The sequence below is a fragment of the Chrysemys picta genome, chromosome 1 (assembly GCF_011386835.1).
Source record: "Chrysemys picta bellii isolate R12L10 chromosome 1, ASM1138683v2, whole genome shotgun sequence".
NCBI lineage: Eukaryota > Metazoa > Chordata > Testudines > Emydidae > Chrysemys > Chrysemys picta.
The window spans coordinates 123,833,702-123,849,638 of record NC_088791.1 but is presented as its reverse complement, the minus strand read 5'-3'; the positions used below and the strand labels follow the sequence as shown (position 1 = coordinate 123,849,638).

The window sequence follows — 15,937 nt, the reverse complement described above, 5'->3', positions numbered from 1 at the left end:
TCCAACTAGTTTGTCAACTTAAATGGTCCTAAAGTAACACACTCTGAACTTTTTAAATTTGAAGGTGAATTGACATTACACCATTACTACAGAACTCTTTTTTCCAGCTTTAACATTAGTGATCAGTAAAATAGAATTATTTTAAAAAGCCTTTGTTTGGTTTCTTCAAATCTACAGCAAACTCTAATGCTCATTATATGAAGGTTTTATTTTAAAAACACTAAATAGGTTATTTAATGACTTAGGTAATGAAATGGAGTAAAATTTTAAAATGACACCAAGCTGGGAGGAGTTGCAGTTGATAAGAGGACAGGATTAGAATTTGAAAGGATCTTGACAAATTGGAGAACTGGTCTGTAATCAACAAGATGAAATGCAATAAAGACAATTGCAAAGTACTACATGTAAGGAAAAATCAAATGCACAAATGCAAAATGAAGAATAACTGGCTAGGTGGTACTGTAGAAAAGGATGTGGATGTTGTAGTGGATCACAAATTGAATGTGAGCCAATAATTTGATGCAGTTGTATAGAGGGATACTATCATTCTCGGCTGTATTAATAGGAGTGTTGTATGTAAGACAAGGAAGGTAATTGTCCCACTTTCAGCACTGGTGAGGCCTCAGCTGGAATATTGTGTTGAGTATTGGCTGCCACATGTCAAGAGAGATGTGGACAAATTGGAGAGAATCCAGAGGAGAGCAACAAAAATGATAAGGTTTAGAAAACCTGACCTATGAGGGAAGGTTTAAAAAAAAAAAAAAAAAAAAGCACAGTTAGCTTTGAGAAATGAAGACTGAATGGGGAGCTGATAACAGTCTTTAACATGTCTGAATGCTGTTACAAAGAGGAGGGTGACAAGTTCTTCTCCCAATTCACTGAAGACCGGGCAGGCTTAATCTGCAGCAAGGGAGATTGAGGTTAGATATTAGAAAAATCTTGCTTAAAGATAGTTACATACTGGAATATGTTTCCACGGGATGTTACCAGTGTGCATGTAAAACAATGGGTCTAGATACATGGTAGGGGTGCAGTACTTTCAGTAGTTGCACTGCAACATCAGTGACAGAACTTTAAGGGAATATTGAATTTTAAATAGGTATTTTTAGCTTGCAGGTAAGTGAACACTTGTGGAAAATAAGTGGACTTTTACCTGAAGGCACTTGTTGTTCACCTCTTGGCAGAATGATTCCTTCTAATCACTACTTTTTTTGGGGGGGGGGGGAATTTTAGTTAAATACTTTTGCATGGTATCTTACTAGTTAAAAAAAAAACAGCAATACTATCTATATTTTAGTGACATTGACTTATTCTGAGTTTATCTCATGAACAAGTAATTGTCAGTCCATAACAAAACTCCATTGTAACTGCAGTATAGTAAAGATGCACAAGACTTGAAACTGTTTTTCTTTGTCTTTCATGCAATCCCAGATTACCATACTATTGTCGCAGTCCATTACGATTTGGACTGACAAAATACATTGCTCTGAAACATATCCAAACTTTTCTCCAAAACCTCTCTAGATAAATATTTTCTACATAATTAACACAGCTTCATGCCAGGACATTTTTTGTTTGAATCTGTATAAAAGAGATCTGTCCCCACTTCTGTTACATTTGATTTATCAGGGAACTGTTAGCTGCATTGTCCATCCAAGTAGTACAGTAAATATTTACTATTTAATTTGGTTAGCGTTGTTTGAAAAACTCAGCTCATTTTTTTTAATGTGGAAAAACTAATAACTGTTAACAAATTACATTTTAGGTGGCAATAATATTAAACAATCCCAGATAAGTATGATATTGCCCTCATGGTGTTATATTTAGATTCTAACTAGGAAAAAAGTGGGTGGTGGTGGTTTTTTTAATTTGTGTGGTTATGATCAACCCTGATTAATTTAGCTTATTAAGATTACTTGGGGGAAGAAGGGGTTGCATCTGTTGCCCATCAAATATAAATAGTACTTTATCCTTTTGAAAAATAACAGATACAATGTGTAAGATAAGGAGTGTTTGAAGGGGTTTTAGGCATGTATCTTTGCATATTTTATGTTAAATCATGTATTAAAAAGGCTAACAAAGTAGAATAAAGATGAATGCTATTGGATATTATGTTGAGACGCATGTGACATGCTTAAATCAAACATATAGTCCTTATAGTTGGGAGGGCATTTGTCTTCATTTATTTCCCCTTTAAAATAATTAAGCAAAGGAAAGCTGTCTTGTTTTATGGTACCTATAGACACCAATGGGTTAGATATTGTTCTGTGAATCAGTTGAATTAGTTCATATACCTTTTTGTTTTTGTTTGGGATTATTTGCATTTTTGCTTAATCCCCACTTTAACTCTTCTTCTAGGCACTACATGGCCATCACCTTTTTCATGTGACTGTGGAATAGTGTTGCCAACCCTCCAGGATTGTCCTGGAGTCTCCAGGAATTACAGATTAATCTTTAATTAGAGATTGTCATGTGATGAAACCTCCAGGAATACCTCCAACCAAACTTGGCAACCCTAATGTGGAAAAAAAAACTTGAGTTCAAAGTGCAGCACTTCTAGCTCCAGAGGCAGTGGTTGATCATACAACAATTACTTTAATTGCAGTATTCATTCAAGAGACTAAATGTTTTATAAAGAAACAGTACTGTTAAAGTCAGTTGTCTGGTATCCTACAACGTCCTTACACAGAACTTCCCTTCTGCCCAGGAAACGTGCATCATGCATTCTCCTCCCTTCAGCTTTAATCTGGAGTGTGAAGGATCAGCAAAACCACTAAAGAGTTGTGGCTTACCTTTTATAGATTTAGTGATTAGTATTTTGTAAAACATTGTGTTGTGCTATGTAGCAAAAGAGCATACACTATAGTACGGTAAAATGTGTCACAAATGCAGTCAAAAGCAACATTGTCCAGGACTTTCAGCTGCTAGGGGAATTAACAATTGTTTCTCTCTCAAGACTGGTTTTTGACATGGTACATACAAATTTTGGCCTAGAGGCATTAGGAAATGGTGTATGTGTGTTAGTTAAAGATTGTACATTTTATCCCACTCTTATGTTGCAGCTGCTTAGATTGTGAGCTCTTTGCAGCAGAGGCTGTCTTCATGTATGTCTTGTAGGCACTACCTAACACATGGGTGCTACTGAATGCTATACATTTTATTATATCTTTTGTTTGGTGGCGATTTCCAGAAAAAGTAATTATGGGTGCATTAATAAAGGACAACCCCTTTACACACAGAAGGGTAAAGATTTTTGAAAAACTATTAAACCAACTACAACTGGCATATTGGTCCTTCTTGAAGTGCCTGGTGCCTTGAAACTTCTGATTTATATCTCCTGCAGGTGTGTGTAACTCAACTATCCAGATTATTTTATTTAGGAAACCAAATAAAACTTTCTTATCACTTAAATCTGTCAGATCACATTTTTCTTCTCATGTCAGTGTATCTTTTTTCTCTCTTGAGGTTAGAGAGGAGGCTCTTTTCAGTTTTGATGTCTTGTGGGTAACGTACTTTTTTTTTTTTTTTTTTTTACCTTCTATTCTTGGGTCTAGAATCTTCTAGTTGAAAATTTCAGTAATGGCTCAAGCATGTTCTCTTCTTCTATCCCAACATGTTTAGTGGCTTTGAATACGGCAGATGAAATTTATTATAGTTTCCCAGCAATAAACTGTTACCTTTAATCTCAAAGACACAGTATATAAAATATCTGACTTTTGAAATTAATAAAATATTTGAAAGTGGGGGAGGGAGAAGCTTGCAGGTGGAGTAATGAAGGAATCTGTATTTCAAGCCACCTGAAAAAGCTTGATCTTTGTGACATGTATAAAATTGCTTAACCATTAACAGGTTTGGCACTGTAATCTTATAAAAAGAAATTACATTTTTCCATAACTGGTTGATACATGCTTAATAAATTACTGAAATTTATGTTATGTATAGATTTATGTTCTGACGGGGTTCAACAATTTTCTGGTCTCTAGTGAACTCAGTCAGTTAGGTACGCTTAATGAAAAGGGTCTCTTAACAGTAGTCATTATGCAATTGTCCATTGTCTTGTTCTTATTTGTCACTCTTAGATATAAGAACTTGTATTCCCTATAGTGCTCATCCAACATGGCTAACAGCATTGCTGTCTGATGACAACTGCTGCTCTTTTAACAATGTTTTTGCCATGTGTGAGAAGGTAGCCTAGGCTCAACATCTCTAACAATCACTTCCTTTATAAATGTGAAATATTTGTTTAAAATTCTCAAAAGTATTCATATAAAACCACTCAATCCTTTAATATCAGAATTTAAACCTGAAATTTTCTTGAATGTGAAAAAGCATTAATTGCTTAGTGGCAGGAATACTATCAGGCTAAATTCCATTTGCTGTTCTGTGCGAGTTGGAAATTGCTTTATACTTATAGGTATTGTATCTTTTTATGGATTTAGCTGGAGAAGCACCTAGTTGCTAGGGTAGAAAGGGTTAACAAACCAACATTTAATCTCGGGAAACCTAGCCTGGAAATTTGGCTAACTAGGTCACAAGTGGGTCATTTTTTTGACCCATTTGCCAGGGTGACTTCCTTGGGGCTGTAATGGGTCATCTAGCTGTATGAGAACAATCCCTTCTCTCCACCCTTTTTGTAAATGAGAACATAATGTTAAGATTCAGAAACTGAAATTATTGAGCTGTAATTGTCTACAAAATTTAATTTAGATATGATTTTTGAGTGTAACTTCTATTGCTATTGTTAATTAATGCAACACAGATTATGGAGTCTGAGTTTATGCTTAGTTTACTGTGCTGTGTCCTCCCTCGGTTTGGTTAGTCAAGAGAGCCTTGCTAGCTTGATTAAAGTTGTATTAAGTTCCAGGCAAGCAGTGTTCAAATAAAATTCTGGGACTAAACAATGAAATTTTTATGGTACAAACCAACTATAGCACCCGCCATACAGCAGTGGAAAGACTAAAACGGCACATTATGTATATTAGGGCTGATGTGGAGGGATGATGAATGTTAGTTAGAAGACTTTGTGTACACTTAAACCACTACAGCAGCACAGCTGCAGCTGTACTGTAGAGGTTCAGTGTAGACACTAACTACAGCAACTGGAGGAGTTCTCCTGTTGTAGTTAATCTAGCTCCCTGAGAGGCAGTAGCTAGCTTGAGGGAAGAATTCTTCCATCAACCTGTCTACATCAGAATTTGGGTCGGCTTAACTAAGGGCATGTCTACACTTACCGGTAGATCAGCACTGCTGCTATCAATGCGGCGAGTGTTGATTTAGCTGGTCAGGTGAAGACACGCTAAATTGATGGGAGAGCACTCTCCCATCGATTTGTGTACTCCACCTCCCCGAGAAGCGTAAGGGAAGTCAGGGGGAGATGCTCTCCTGTTGACATGGCGCAGTGTAGCCACTGCGGTAAGTGGATCTAACTACGTTATTTATGTAACTGAAGTTGCATAAGTCAGATCCATTTACCGCAGTAGTGTAGACCAGCCCTATGTTACTGAGCAGTGTGAATTTTTCATATCCATGAGTGACATAGCTGGGTTGACCTAACTTTTTAGTGTAGACCTGGCCTTAGTAATGTATGTAGATGTGTCAAACATGTAATACTTATGGTTTGCTATTGCTGGAAGTAAGGATATAAGTAAGCAGTAATTGAGCGTATATTGATTTGGCAGGGGTATTGAAAATTTTCCTGTAACATTTAACATTTAGGCTAAAAGTCTATGAAAGAAATACACTCAAAATCATAGCAAATTATGGGTAAGTTTAATGTTTACTAATGTTCTGTTTGTCCTTCCTACAGATTTTTGAAGATCTGGTGCTCACAATAGAACCCTGAACACTTGCAAGCTCTCCAAACGTAGAAATGTCTGGATCATATGATGATTCTGTTGGAGTAGAGGTTTCTAGTGATAGCTTCTGGGAGGTAACCTGAACGCTCTATTATAAGATATCATGTTTGTTTCTGATTCTCACCTCTTCCATAGATTACTATGATTTCTGTGCACATACAGAGTTATGGGCAACTAAAGATGATAGTCTAAATAAAATGTGTGGTTATTTTGAACTTCAGAAGTAGCCTTCGGGATAGCAGTGACCTTTAATTTTTGGCCCAGTTCTGTCAAGTTAAATTTTTATAAACTGAAAGTGCTGACACACAAGATAACAAATGCCATCCATTTTAATAGGATATGGGATTCAGTTTAAATGTTTATAATTTTTCTGCACTTTTAAGAAGTCTGTGTAAAATACTTACTTCTGTATTTAGAGATTGACAAAAGCTAAGGAGTATACTTAAAAGTTACTGTAACTAGGTCTTCGGCCAGTAAAAATAATTGTATTAAAAAGATTTACTGAATATATTGATCTTCATAAAATAGAAATTTTAATGTTATAAAATTTCAAAATGAAAGGAGAAATTGCAGGTTGAATATTTAGGTAACTATTATTTCTGACTTTCTTTTTCAGCCTAATGCAATAAATAAATTAAGTTCCTTGTCCAAGTGTGGGAATCGTTTTGACAGTGGATACTATAAATGCCGACCAGAATCAGGCTTCACGCCAACACTTTACCCAAACGGGAAAATTAGTATTAGAATTCCAAAACACTCCTCAGTTTGGCTGTAACCTGTGCTTGGATTTAAATGGAGAGTCTGAGGGAGGGTTAGAAAATAAAAGGATTTAGTCTTGCAAGGTGCTAGGCATTCTAGCTGTAATCCATTGGAGCACTAAACATGCTTAACCTTTAGCATATAATTACACCCATTGAAGTCAATAACAGAGCCTGAAAATTGTAGCTAGGATGAACCCTAATAGAAATGGTTTAGATTTGCTGAAGGATGTAGAGTCCACCTTCAATTTTTCTAATCTGTGTAGTAAATGAATCAGAGTTGAGGGTGATTTGGTTCATTCTTAATGTGAACCCCAACTGTAATAATTAAGAAGTTCATAATTTCATTAAGTGAAGAATTGGCAAGAGGCTCATTAATGCCTTAACTACTTGTTCAGCAGCAAAAATGTACCTTCTATACAATTTAATATACCAAATAATCCCTAATATTCCATTGATTTTAAATTAAATATTAAAATGATAGCTGTCAACATATTCTATGAAAGACCAACACTCACCCAAAAAATAAATGAGCATCTTTGCACCATGTTTATCTTTGAATTTACAACTGTTTAGATCAGTGGTTCTCAACCTATTTACCATTGTGGTCCGTGTATGCAGCTCTGTGTGTTGTGTTGGCTGCATCCACACAATATATATACTACCTGACTGGCCCTGAGGATGTCACATGGGCCGCAGCTGTGTGCTGATTGGGCTGCAAATGAGCCGTGGGTTGAGAACCAGTGGTTTAGATGGTCATATTACATATGAAAGCACTGCATGTTTTTCTGTTTGTCTTAAATGCCCAACAATGCAATGCACAGTTCATCAGAAAAGTGTTTATTTCTGTTACAAATACTGAATCTTTAAAAAGTGAACAGAGTAGGATTTTTTTAATGCCGTTTTAAAGATTTTCACATTGTTTCAGAGAGGCTTTAAATTTACTGAAATTGAAAAGTGGTATTTCTTAGAAGACTTTGTTTGTTTTTTAAAAGAAGCCAACAAACAAAAAACTGCCATGCAAACTGTATACTTGATCAGACTCTAGAGGTGGCATTTGGTTTTTATATAAAAATTGCAACGTGTATAGTTGGTTTCATAATTCCAAAGGCAGTTGGCTAATCACAGAAAACATGGAATGTATAGCTGCAGTGCTGTAGTAGATACACCCAAGACTTCATATACATGCGGGGCCACCCTAGACCAAATGGCCTCTCAGGAAGATAACATCTTTGGCGCCCTTTCCTCCCCCCTCCATTTAAGTTTCTGAATACCTTATTTTTTATTGCATGTGTAGCTCATTTCATGACTTTGCATGATTTGCATTCATGATTTATCCCTGTCATATAAGACAATAAATTTGCACGCTAGGATCTGTAAATCTGTATTTATTCTTGCCATATATAACAGTTGTTCAGTAGATGACAACCTTAGAGTGTTAACCCCAGTCCTTTAGTTTAAAAGGTCGCTTTTCTTGCCTTTGCCCTCGTGAACTGAAGCATAGCATCAGAGAGATCCAAAGACTGGCAAGTGGCATTTTCAAGCGATAAAATAGCAAGCGATGTCAGTCTTTCGCGGACCATTGTCGATCAAAGATATGTTTTAATGAGCCTGAGCTTCGAAAAGCTGTGCTCACCACTCGCAACTGTGACCAGCAGAATCCTCAAAGCTATCTGCATATTAGGAAATGTATCCTTCATCTGTGCATGATTAATGAATTGGAGAGCTTGGAGTGAAGGATGCTTCCCGTGTGACAAATTGTGATGGATGTTGTCCAATTCAACATAGAGGTCAACATTGATGTGTGAACATTCCCCAGTGTCAGTGTCCAGTGAAGGTCCGTACAGTTGTTCAAGAGTATTTTCCTGTCGTAGCTTGCCTGTGGCAGTCTTTATTTTATTCTCATTCAAAACTTTCATAAACAGTTCTGTTAGGCCTTTTCCAGTAGAGTCATCCACAGACCAGAAAGAGAGAAAGTGTTCCTTTACTTGGGGTATGTCTACACTATGGGATTAATCTGAATTTATATAATTCAAATTTTGGAAACAGATTGTATAAAGTCGAATGTACGCGCCCACACTAAGCACATTAATTCAGGGTGTGCGTCCATGTACCGGGGCTAGCGTCGATTTCCAGAGCGTTGCACTGTGGGTAGCTATCCCATAGTTCCTGCAGTCTCCTCCACCCATTGGAATTCTGGGTTGAGATCCCAATGCCTGATGGGGCCAAAACCATGGTCCCGGGTGGTTCTGGGTACATCCTCCCCACTCTCCAGGGAAGCAACGTCAGACAACCATTTCGCGCCTTTTTCCTGGGTGAGCAGTGCAGACGCCATTCCACGGCAAGCATGGAGCCCGCTCAGCTCAAGACAGCAGTCATGAACATTGTAAACACCTCGCGCGTTATCGTGCAGTTTATGCTGAACCAGAACCTGCAAAACCAGGCGACGAGGAGTAGGCTACGGCAGCGCGGCGGCAAGAGTGATGAGGACATGAACATGGAATTCTATCAAACCGCGGGCCCCAGTGCTTTGGAGATCATGCTGTTAATGGGGCAGGTTATAGCCGTGGAACGCTGATTCTGGGCCCGGGAAACAAGCACAGACTGGTGGGACCGCATAGTGTCGCAGGTGTGGGACGATTCCCAGTGGCTGCAAAACTTTCGCATGCATAAGGCCACTTTCTTGGAACTTTGTGACTTGCTTTCCCCTGCCCTGAAGCACCAGAATACCAAGATGAGAGCAGCCCTCGCAGTTGAGAAGCGAGTGGCGATAGCCCTGTGGAAGCTTGCAACGCCAGACAGCTACCGGTCAGTCGGGAATCAATTTGGAGTGGGCAGATCTACTGTTGGGGCTGCTGTGATGCAAGTAGCCAAAGCAATCACTGAGCTGACTCTGGGAAATGTGCAGGTCATAGTGGATGGCTTTGCTGCAATGGGATTCCCAACTGTGGTGGGGCGATAGATGGAACCCATATCCCTATCTTGGCACTGGAGCACCAGGGTACCCGTACATAAACCGCTAGGGGTACTTTTCAATGGTGCTGCAAACACTGGTGGATCACAAGGGAGGTTTCACCAACATCAACGTGGGCTGGCCGGGAAGGGTTCATGACGCTCGCGTCTTCAGGAACACTACTCTGTTTAAACGGCTGCTGCAAGGGACTTACTTCCCGGACCAGAAAATAACCGTTGGGGATGTTGAAATGCCTATAGTTATTCTTGGGGACCCAGCCTACCCCTTAATGCCATGGTTCATAAAGCCATACACAGGCAGCCTGAACAGGAGTCAGGAGCTGTTCAACTACAGGCTGAGCAAGTGCAGAATGGTGGTAGAATGTGCATTTGGACGTTTAAAAGGTCGCTGGCGCTCGGTACTGATTCAGTCAGAGCTCAGCCAAACCAATATCCCTATTGTTATTGCTGCTTGCTGTGTGCTCCACAGTCTCTGAGATAGTAAGGGGGAGACCTTTATGGCGGGGTGGGAGGCTGAGGCAAATCCAGACACCAGGGCAATTAGAAGATCACACCAGGAAGCGCTGCGCATCAGAGAAGCTTGGAAAACCAGTTTCATGACTGGCCAGGCTACGGTGTGAAAGTTCTGTTTGTTGAAAACCCACCCCCTTGATTGACTCATTCCCTGTAAGCAAACCACCCTCCCCCCTTAAATCACAGCTTGCTTTTAAAGGAAATAGTCACTATCATTTAAAAATCATGTATTCTTTATTAATTGATTATAAACATAGGGAGAGAACTGACAAGGTAACCTGGGTGAGGTTTGGGAGGAGGATAGGAGGGAAGTAAAAGGCCACTGAAAAAATTCAATATAATGACATCCCTTTGGTTGGGCTGTCCACTGGGGTGGAGTGGGAGGGTGCACGGAGCCTCCCTCCTCCTCCCCCCCCGCATTCTTACATGTCTGGGTGAGGAGGATATGGAACATGGTGAGGGGGGAGGGAGGTTATACAGCGGCTGCAGCGGCAGTCTGTTATCCTGCTGCCGTTCCTGAAGCTCCACCAGATGCTGGAGCATGTCCATTTGATCACGCAGCAGCCCCAGCGTTGCAGTCTGCCACCTCTCATCTCGAGCGTCCCTCATGACCTCACGTTCACTGGCATCTTTCCTGTATTTAGATACCGTGTCCTTCCACTCATTCAAATGAGCTCTTTCATTGCGGGTGCATTCCATTATTTCCGAGAACATCTTGTCTCGCGTCCTCTTTCTCCGCCACCTTATCTGAGAGAGCCTTCGGGACGGAGGAGGGAGGCTTGAAAAATTTGCAGCTGCTGGAGGGAGGGATGAAAAAAGGACAGAAGTTTTTAAAATGATACATTTTACAGAACAATGCTTATACTCTTTCATGGTGAATAACACTATTCACATTACATAGCACATGTGATTTCAGTACAAGGTCGCATTTTCCATCTTAATATTGAGTGCCTGTGGCTTTGGTGTTATAGAGATCACAGACGCAGGTCCGGGCAACAGAATTCAGCTTGCATGCGGCCATGGTAAGCCATTGTCTTTCGGCTTCTGCGCCCTCCTTTCCCACATACCAAGCAAAGCCAGTTGACTGCTGCAGTTTTCCTGTTAACCTTCAGCAGCAGAAAACAAACTAACCCCCCCCCCCATCCAATTCTCTGGGATGATCGCTGTACCCCTCCCCCCACCGCGTGGCTGGTATCAGGGAAGATCCCTGCTAGCCAAACGCGAAAAGCTCAAGGCCAATCCTCCTCCTCTCCCCTCCCCCCCCCGCGCTTTGCTAACTGCAGGGAAGGATTTCTTTTCAGCCACAGGCAAACAGCCCAGTAGGAACGACCACCTCTGTCCCCTTAATTAAATTCCCGTATTTCAACCAGGTTACCATGAGCGATATCACTCTCCTGAGGATTACACAATGAGATAAAGAACGGATGTTGCTTGAATGCCAGCAAACACCGGGACCATACGCTGCCAGGCTTTGCCATGCAATGATACCAGATTACTTGCTACTAGCATGGCGTGGTCAAGTGTCCTACCATGGAGGACGGAATAAGGCTGCACTGCCCAGAAACCTTCTGCAAAGGCTTTTGGAGTACCTCCAGGAGAGCTTCATGAAGATGTCCCTGGAGGATTTCCGCTCCATCCCCAGACACGTTAACAGACTTTTCCAGTAGCTGTACTGGCCGCGAATGGATCCCAAGTCCTCAGGGCAAAGTAATCATTAAAAACCCTTGCTTTTAAAACAAGTTTTATATTTTAAAAGGTAAACTCACCTGAGGTCCTTTCCATTGGATCCTGGTCTTGGATACTGGCTTGGGAAGGTACTTCAGTCAGGCTGAGAAAAAGATCCTGGCTGTTGGGGAGAACAGAGTGCTGTGTGCTCTCCGCAAGCTCGTCCTCCTCCTCCTCCTCTTCCCCGTCCACAGAATCCTCAGATGTAGCTGATGAGATTACCCCCGCCTCGGAATCCCCAGTCAGAGGTGGGGTAGTGGTGGCGGCCCCCCCTAGAACTGCATGCAGCTCGGCGTAGAAGCGGCATGTCCGCGGCTCTGACCCGGAGCAACCGTTTGCCTCCTTAGTTTTTTGATAGGCTTTTCTGAGCTCCTTGACTTTCATGCGGCACTGATCTGAGTTCCTATTGTGGCCTCTCTCCATCATGCCCTTGGAGATTTTTTCAAAAGTTTTAGCATTTCGTCTTTTCGAACGAAGTTCTGCTAGCACTGAATCCTCTCCCCATATAGCGATCAGATCCAGTACCTCCCGTACGGTCCATGCTGGTGCTCTTTTTCGATTATCGGCCTGCATGGTTACCTGTGCTGATGAGCTCTCTGTGGTCACCTGTGCTCTCCATGCTGGGCAAACAGGAAATAAAATTCAAATGTTTGGCGGGGCTTTTCCTGTCTGTCTGGCCAGTGCATCCGAGTTCAGATTGCTGTCCAGAGCGGTCACAATGGTGCACTGTGGGATAGCTCCCGGAGGCCAATACCATCGAATTGCGGCCACACTAACCCTAATTAGAAATGACAATATCGATTTTGGCGCTACTCCGTTCGTCGGGGTGGAGTACAGAAATCGATTTTAAGAGACCTTTATTTAGAAATAAATGGCTTTGCTGTGTGGATGCGTGCAGGGTTAATTCGATTTAACGCTGCTAAATCCGAATTAGTCCAGGCCTTTGATACAGCCATCCTACATAATGTAGGTGGCACCAGAACAGCCAGCAGCATGAATGCAGCCTGCTGCTGGCTATTCTGGTGCCACAGCGGCCCCTGATGGGCAAAGGCAGAACTGCAGTACTTGGGTGCAGTGTATTTTCTGCGGTGGAAAAAATTCTGTGCGGTTGCAGTGGTGTAGAATTCCCCGAGAAGTAATTTGAAGTTAATCACAGCACCCTGCCTGCAGAGCCAGGTTAGGACAGAGTGGGGCACACGGGGCCGCTGTGGGGGAAAGATGTCAAAGTCTGAGGTTCAGAATGGCTAGTGGGGGGGACAGACTGAGGCGTGGGCTCAGGTGCTAGTGGGGTGACATCATTGAGCCAGGGACTGAATGGGAGTGGGGGCTGCAGGCCACATGGGGATGGGGGAGGAGGCAGCAGAGAGACCTGGGTGGTGTCGGGACACACGAGGACGGGGCAGATGTGCCTGACTGAATAGGAGAGGCTTGGGGAGGATCTCCAATTCTCTAACAGTCCCTCCCCCCACCCCTTCCATACTTCTCCCACCCACATCCAACAACCCTCCAGGTTCACTCCAGGCTCCTTCCCTCTTCCTCAGCCTTTCCGTTAGCCCAACTTCCCCCAAGCCTTTTTCACTGCTTCTGACAAGTGCAGGAAGAACGTTTCTGTATTGTAGTTTAAATTAATTACTCAAAGTTCTGTATTAATACGCTTAGTAAGGAATCTATTTGTCCAAAAAAATTACCAGAATCTTTTTTTGGTCTGTATTCTTACAGGCATATTTGCTTACAGGTATTTTGAAATAAATTAGCAAAATAAATGAAACTGGTATGATTATATTGTGTTGTTTTGACAAATATATGCAGAATTTTTAATTTTTTGGCACAGAATTCCCCCAGGAGTAATATTTGAAAAAAGCGATAGTGTGCATAGTGTCACGTAACAATGGTAAAGAATCAGTCACTTTCTCTTAACACAGAGAGGTATTTTATTAGAATAAGGAAATTAATATCCCTAAAGCTATGCTCTCTATTCCTCTGTAGATCTTCTGCCTAGATTCTTCCCCAATACCACCTTGCCTTGCATCTTGCTATAGTTTTAAGAGAACCTAATCTATTTTATGATTATTCATTTATGCACAATCTACTTGCTATTTGAAGCATCTGCTTTTTATTTTAAACTGTTTGTGTATATTCTTGCTTCTGATTAGCTATAGTCTTGCTAGAATTTATCACTGAATAATTAAGCCATACAGCAATCAGTGCCACCATTTTGGTATTATGTGCCATCTGGATTCAAAGCTTTTGCTTTTCAGCATTTGGAGGAAATATGTTTCTGTGGAAAAGCTTGATAAAATAGTAACGCAAGAATTCTTCATTGAGATCTCAGGAGCAAATAAGTATTTAGCAAGGCTTCTGCTGTGAATAGTTTTGATTCATATTCTATCTGATGTATTTAATTGTGCAAGTCCTCTTAGATGTTTTTCCTCTAGAGGAACAGTACATAACATAGGAACAGTCATATGGGGTCAGACCAATGGTCCATGTAACCCAGTAGCTTGTCTTCTGACAGTGGCCAGGGCCAGATGTTTCAGAGGGAATTAACCAGGCAATTTTGAGTGATCGTCCGCTGTTGTCCAATCCCAGATTCTGGCAGTTGGAGGTTTAGGGATACCTGAAGCTTGGGATTGCGTACCTGACCAACTTGTCTAATAGCCATTGATGGACCTATCCTCTCTGAACTTGCCTAATACTTTTTTTGAACTCTGTTATACTTTCGGGCTCCACAACATCACCTGGCAATGAATTCCACTGGTTGACTGTGTGCCTGCTACCTATTAATTTCATTGGGTGACCCCCTAGTTTTTGTAGAGAGAGGCTTTATAACACTTCCCTGTTTACTTTCTTCCTACCATTCATGATTTTATAGACCTCTATCCTATCCCCTTTAGTTGTCTCTTTTCTAAGCTGAAAAGTCCAGTAATTTTAATCTCTCCTCATATGGAAGCTGTTCCATACCCATAATCATTTTTGTTGCCTTTCTCTGTAGCTTTTATAATTCTAATATCTTTTTTTTTTGAGATGGGGCGACCAGAACTGCACATAATATTCAAGGTGTGGGTGTACCATGGATTTATATAGCGGCTTTATGATATTTACTGTCTTACTATCCATCCCTTTCCCAAGGATTCCCAGTGTTAGCTTTTTTGAATGCCATTGCACATTGAGCGGATGTTTTCAGAGAATTATCTGGAATGACTGGATTTTTCATGAGTGATACCAGCTAATTTAGATCCCATCATTTTGTATGTATAGTTTGGATTGTTTTCCGATGTTCATTACTTTGCATTTATCAGCATGGAATTTCATCTACCATTTTGTTGCCCAGTCACCCAGTTTTGTGAGATCCCTTTGTAACTCTTTATAGTCTGTTTTAGACTTACCTATCTTGAGTAATTTTGTATTGTCTGTAAATGTTGCCACCTCACTGTTTACCCCCTTTTCCAGATCATTTATGAATATTTTGAACAGCACAGGTCTCAGTACAGAGGACCCCCGTGATTTATCTCTCTCCATTCTGAAAACTGACCACTTATTCCTACCTTTTTGTTTCCAGTTTTTTAATCAGGTACTGACCCATGAGAAGAGCTTCCCTCCTATCCCATGTCTACTTACTTTGCTTAGGAGCTTTTGGTGATGGACATTATCAAAGGTTTTCAGAAAGTCCAGTATGCTATATCTACTGGATCACCCTTGTCTACGTGTTTGGCATCATCAAAATTTTTTAATTGATTGGTGAGGCAGAGTTTCCCTTTGCAAAAGCCACGTTGACTTTTCCCCAACAAATCATGTTTATCTGTGTCTGATAATTTTGTTTTTTTACTATACTTTCAACCAATTTGCCTGGTACTGAAGTTAGGCTTACCAGCCTTTAATTGCCAGAATCGTCTCTGGAGCCTTTTTAAAAAATCAGTGTTACATTAGTGATCCATCAATCATCTGGCACAGAGGCTCATTTAAGTGATAGGTTACATGCCACTCTTAATAGTTCTGCAATATCATATTTGAGTTCTTTCCAAACTCTCCATCTGGTCCTGGTGACTTGCTACTGTTTAATTTACCATTTTGTTCCAAAACCTCCTCTATTGGCACCTCAGTTTGGAACAGTTC

At 40.9% G+C, this 15,937-nt stretch overlaps 1 protein-coding gene across 16 annotated transcripts in view; it reads left to right on the top strand.

The window, feature by feature from the left end:
• Positions 1 to 15,937, top strand: part of PACSIN2 (protein kinase C and casein kinase substrate in neurons 2) — a 109,261-nt gene that overhangs the window by 57,301 nt on the left and 36,023 nt on the right. For 11 of the 16 annotated variants that reach the window (XM_065583418.1, XM_065583384.1, XM_065583392.1 and 8 more), the window contains one exon: positions 5,807 to 5,929. The exons of 2 other annotated variants lie outside the window; for them this stretch is intronic. In XM_065583418.1, coding sequence (XP_065439490.1) covers positions 5,870 to 5,929 — 60 coding nt within the window. In that variant the 5' untranslated portion in view covers positions 5,807 to 5,869. Of the gene's footprint in view, positions 1 to 2,358; positions 3,344 to 5,806; positions 6,006 to 15,937 lie in introns of those variants that run through there. 3 more of the 16 variants (XM_065583461.1, XM_065583450.1, XM_065583402.1) reach the window with 2 other exon arrangements.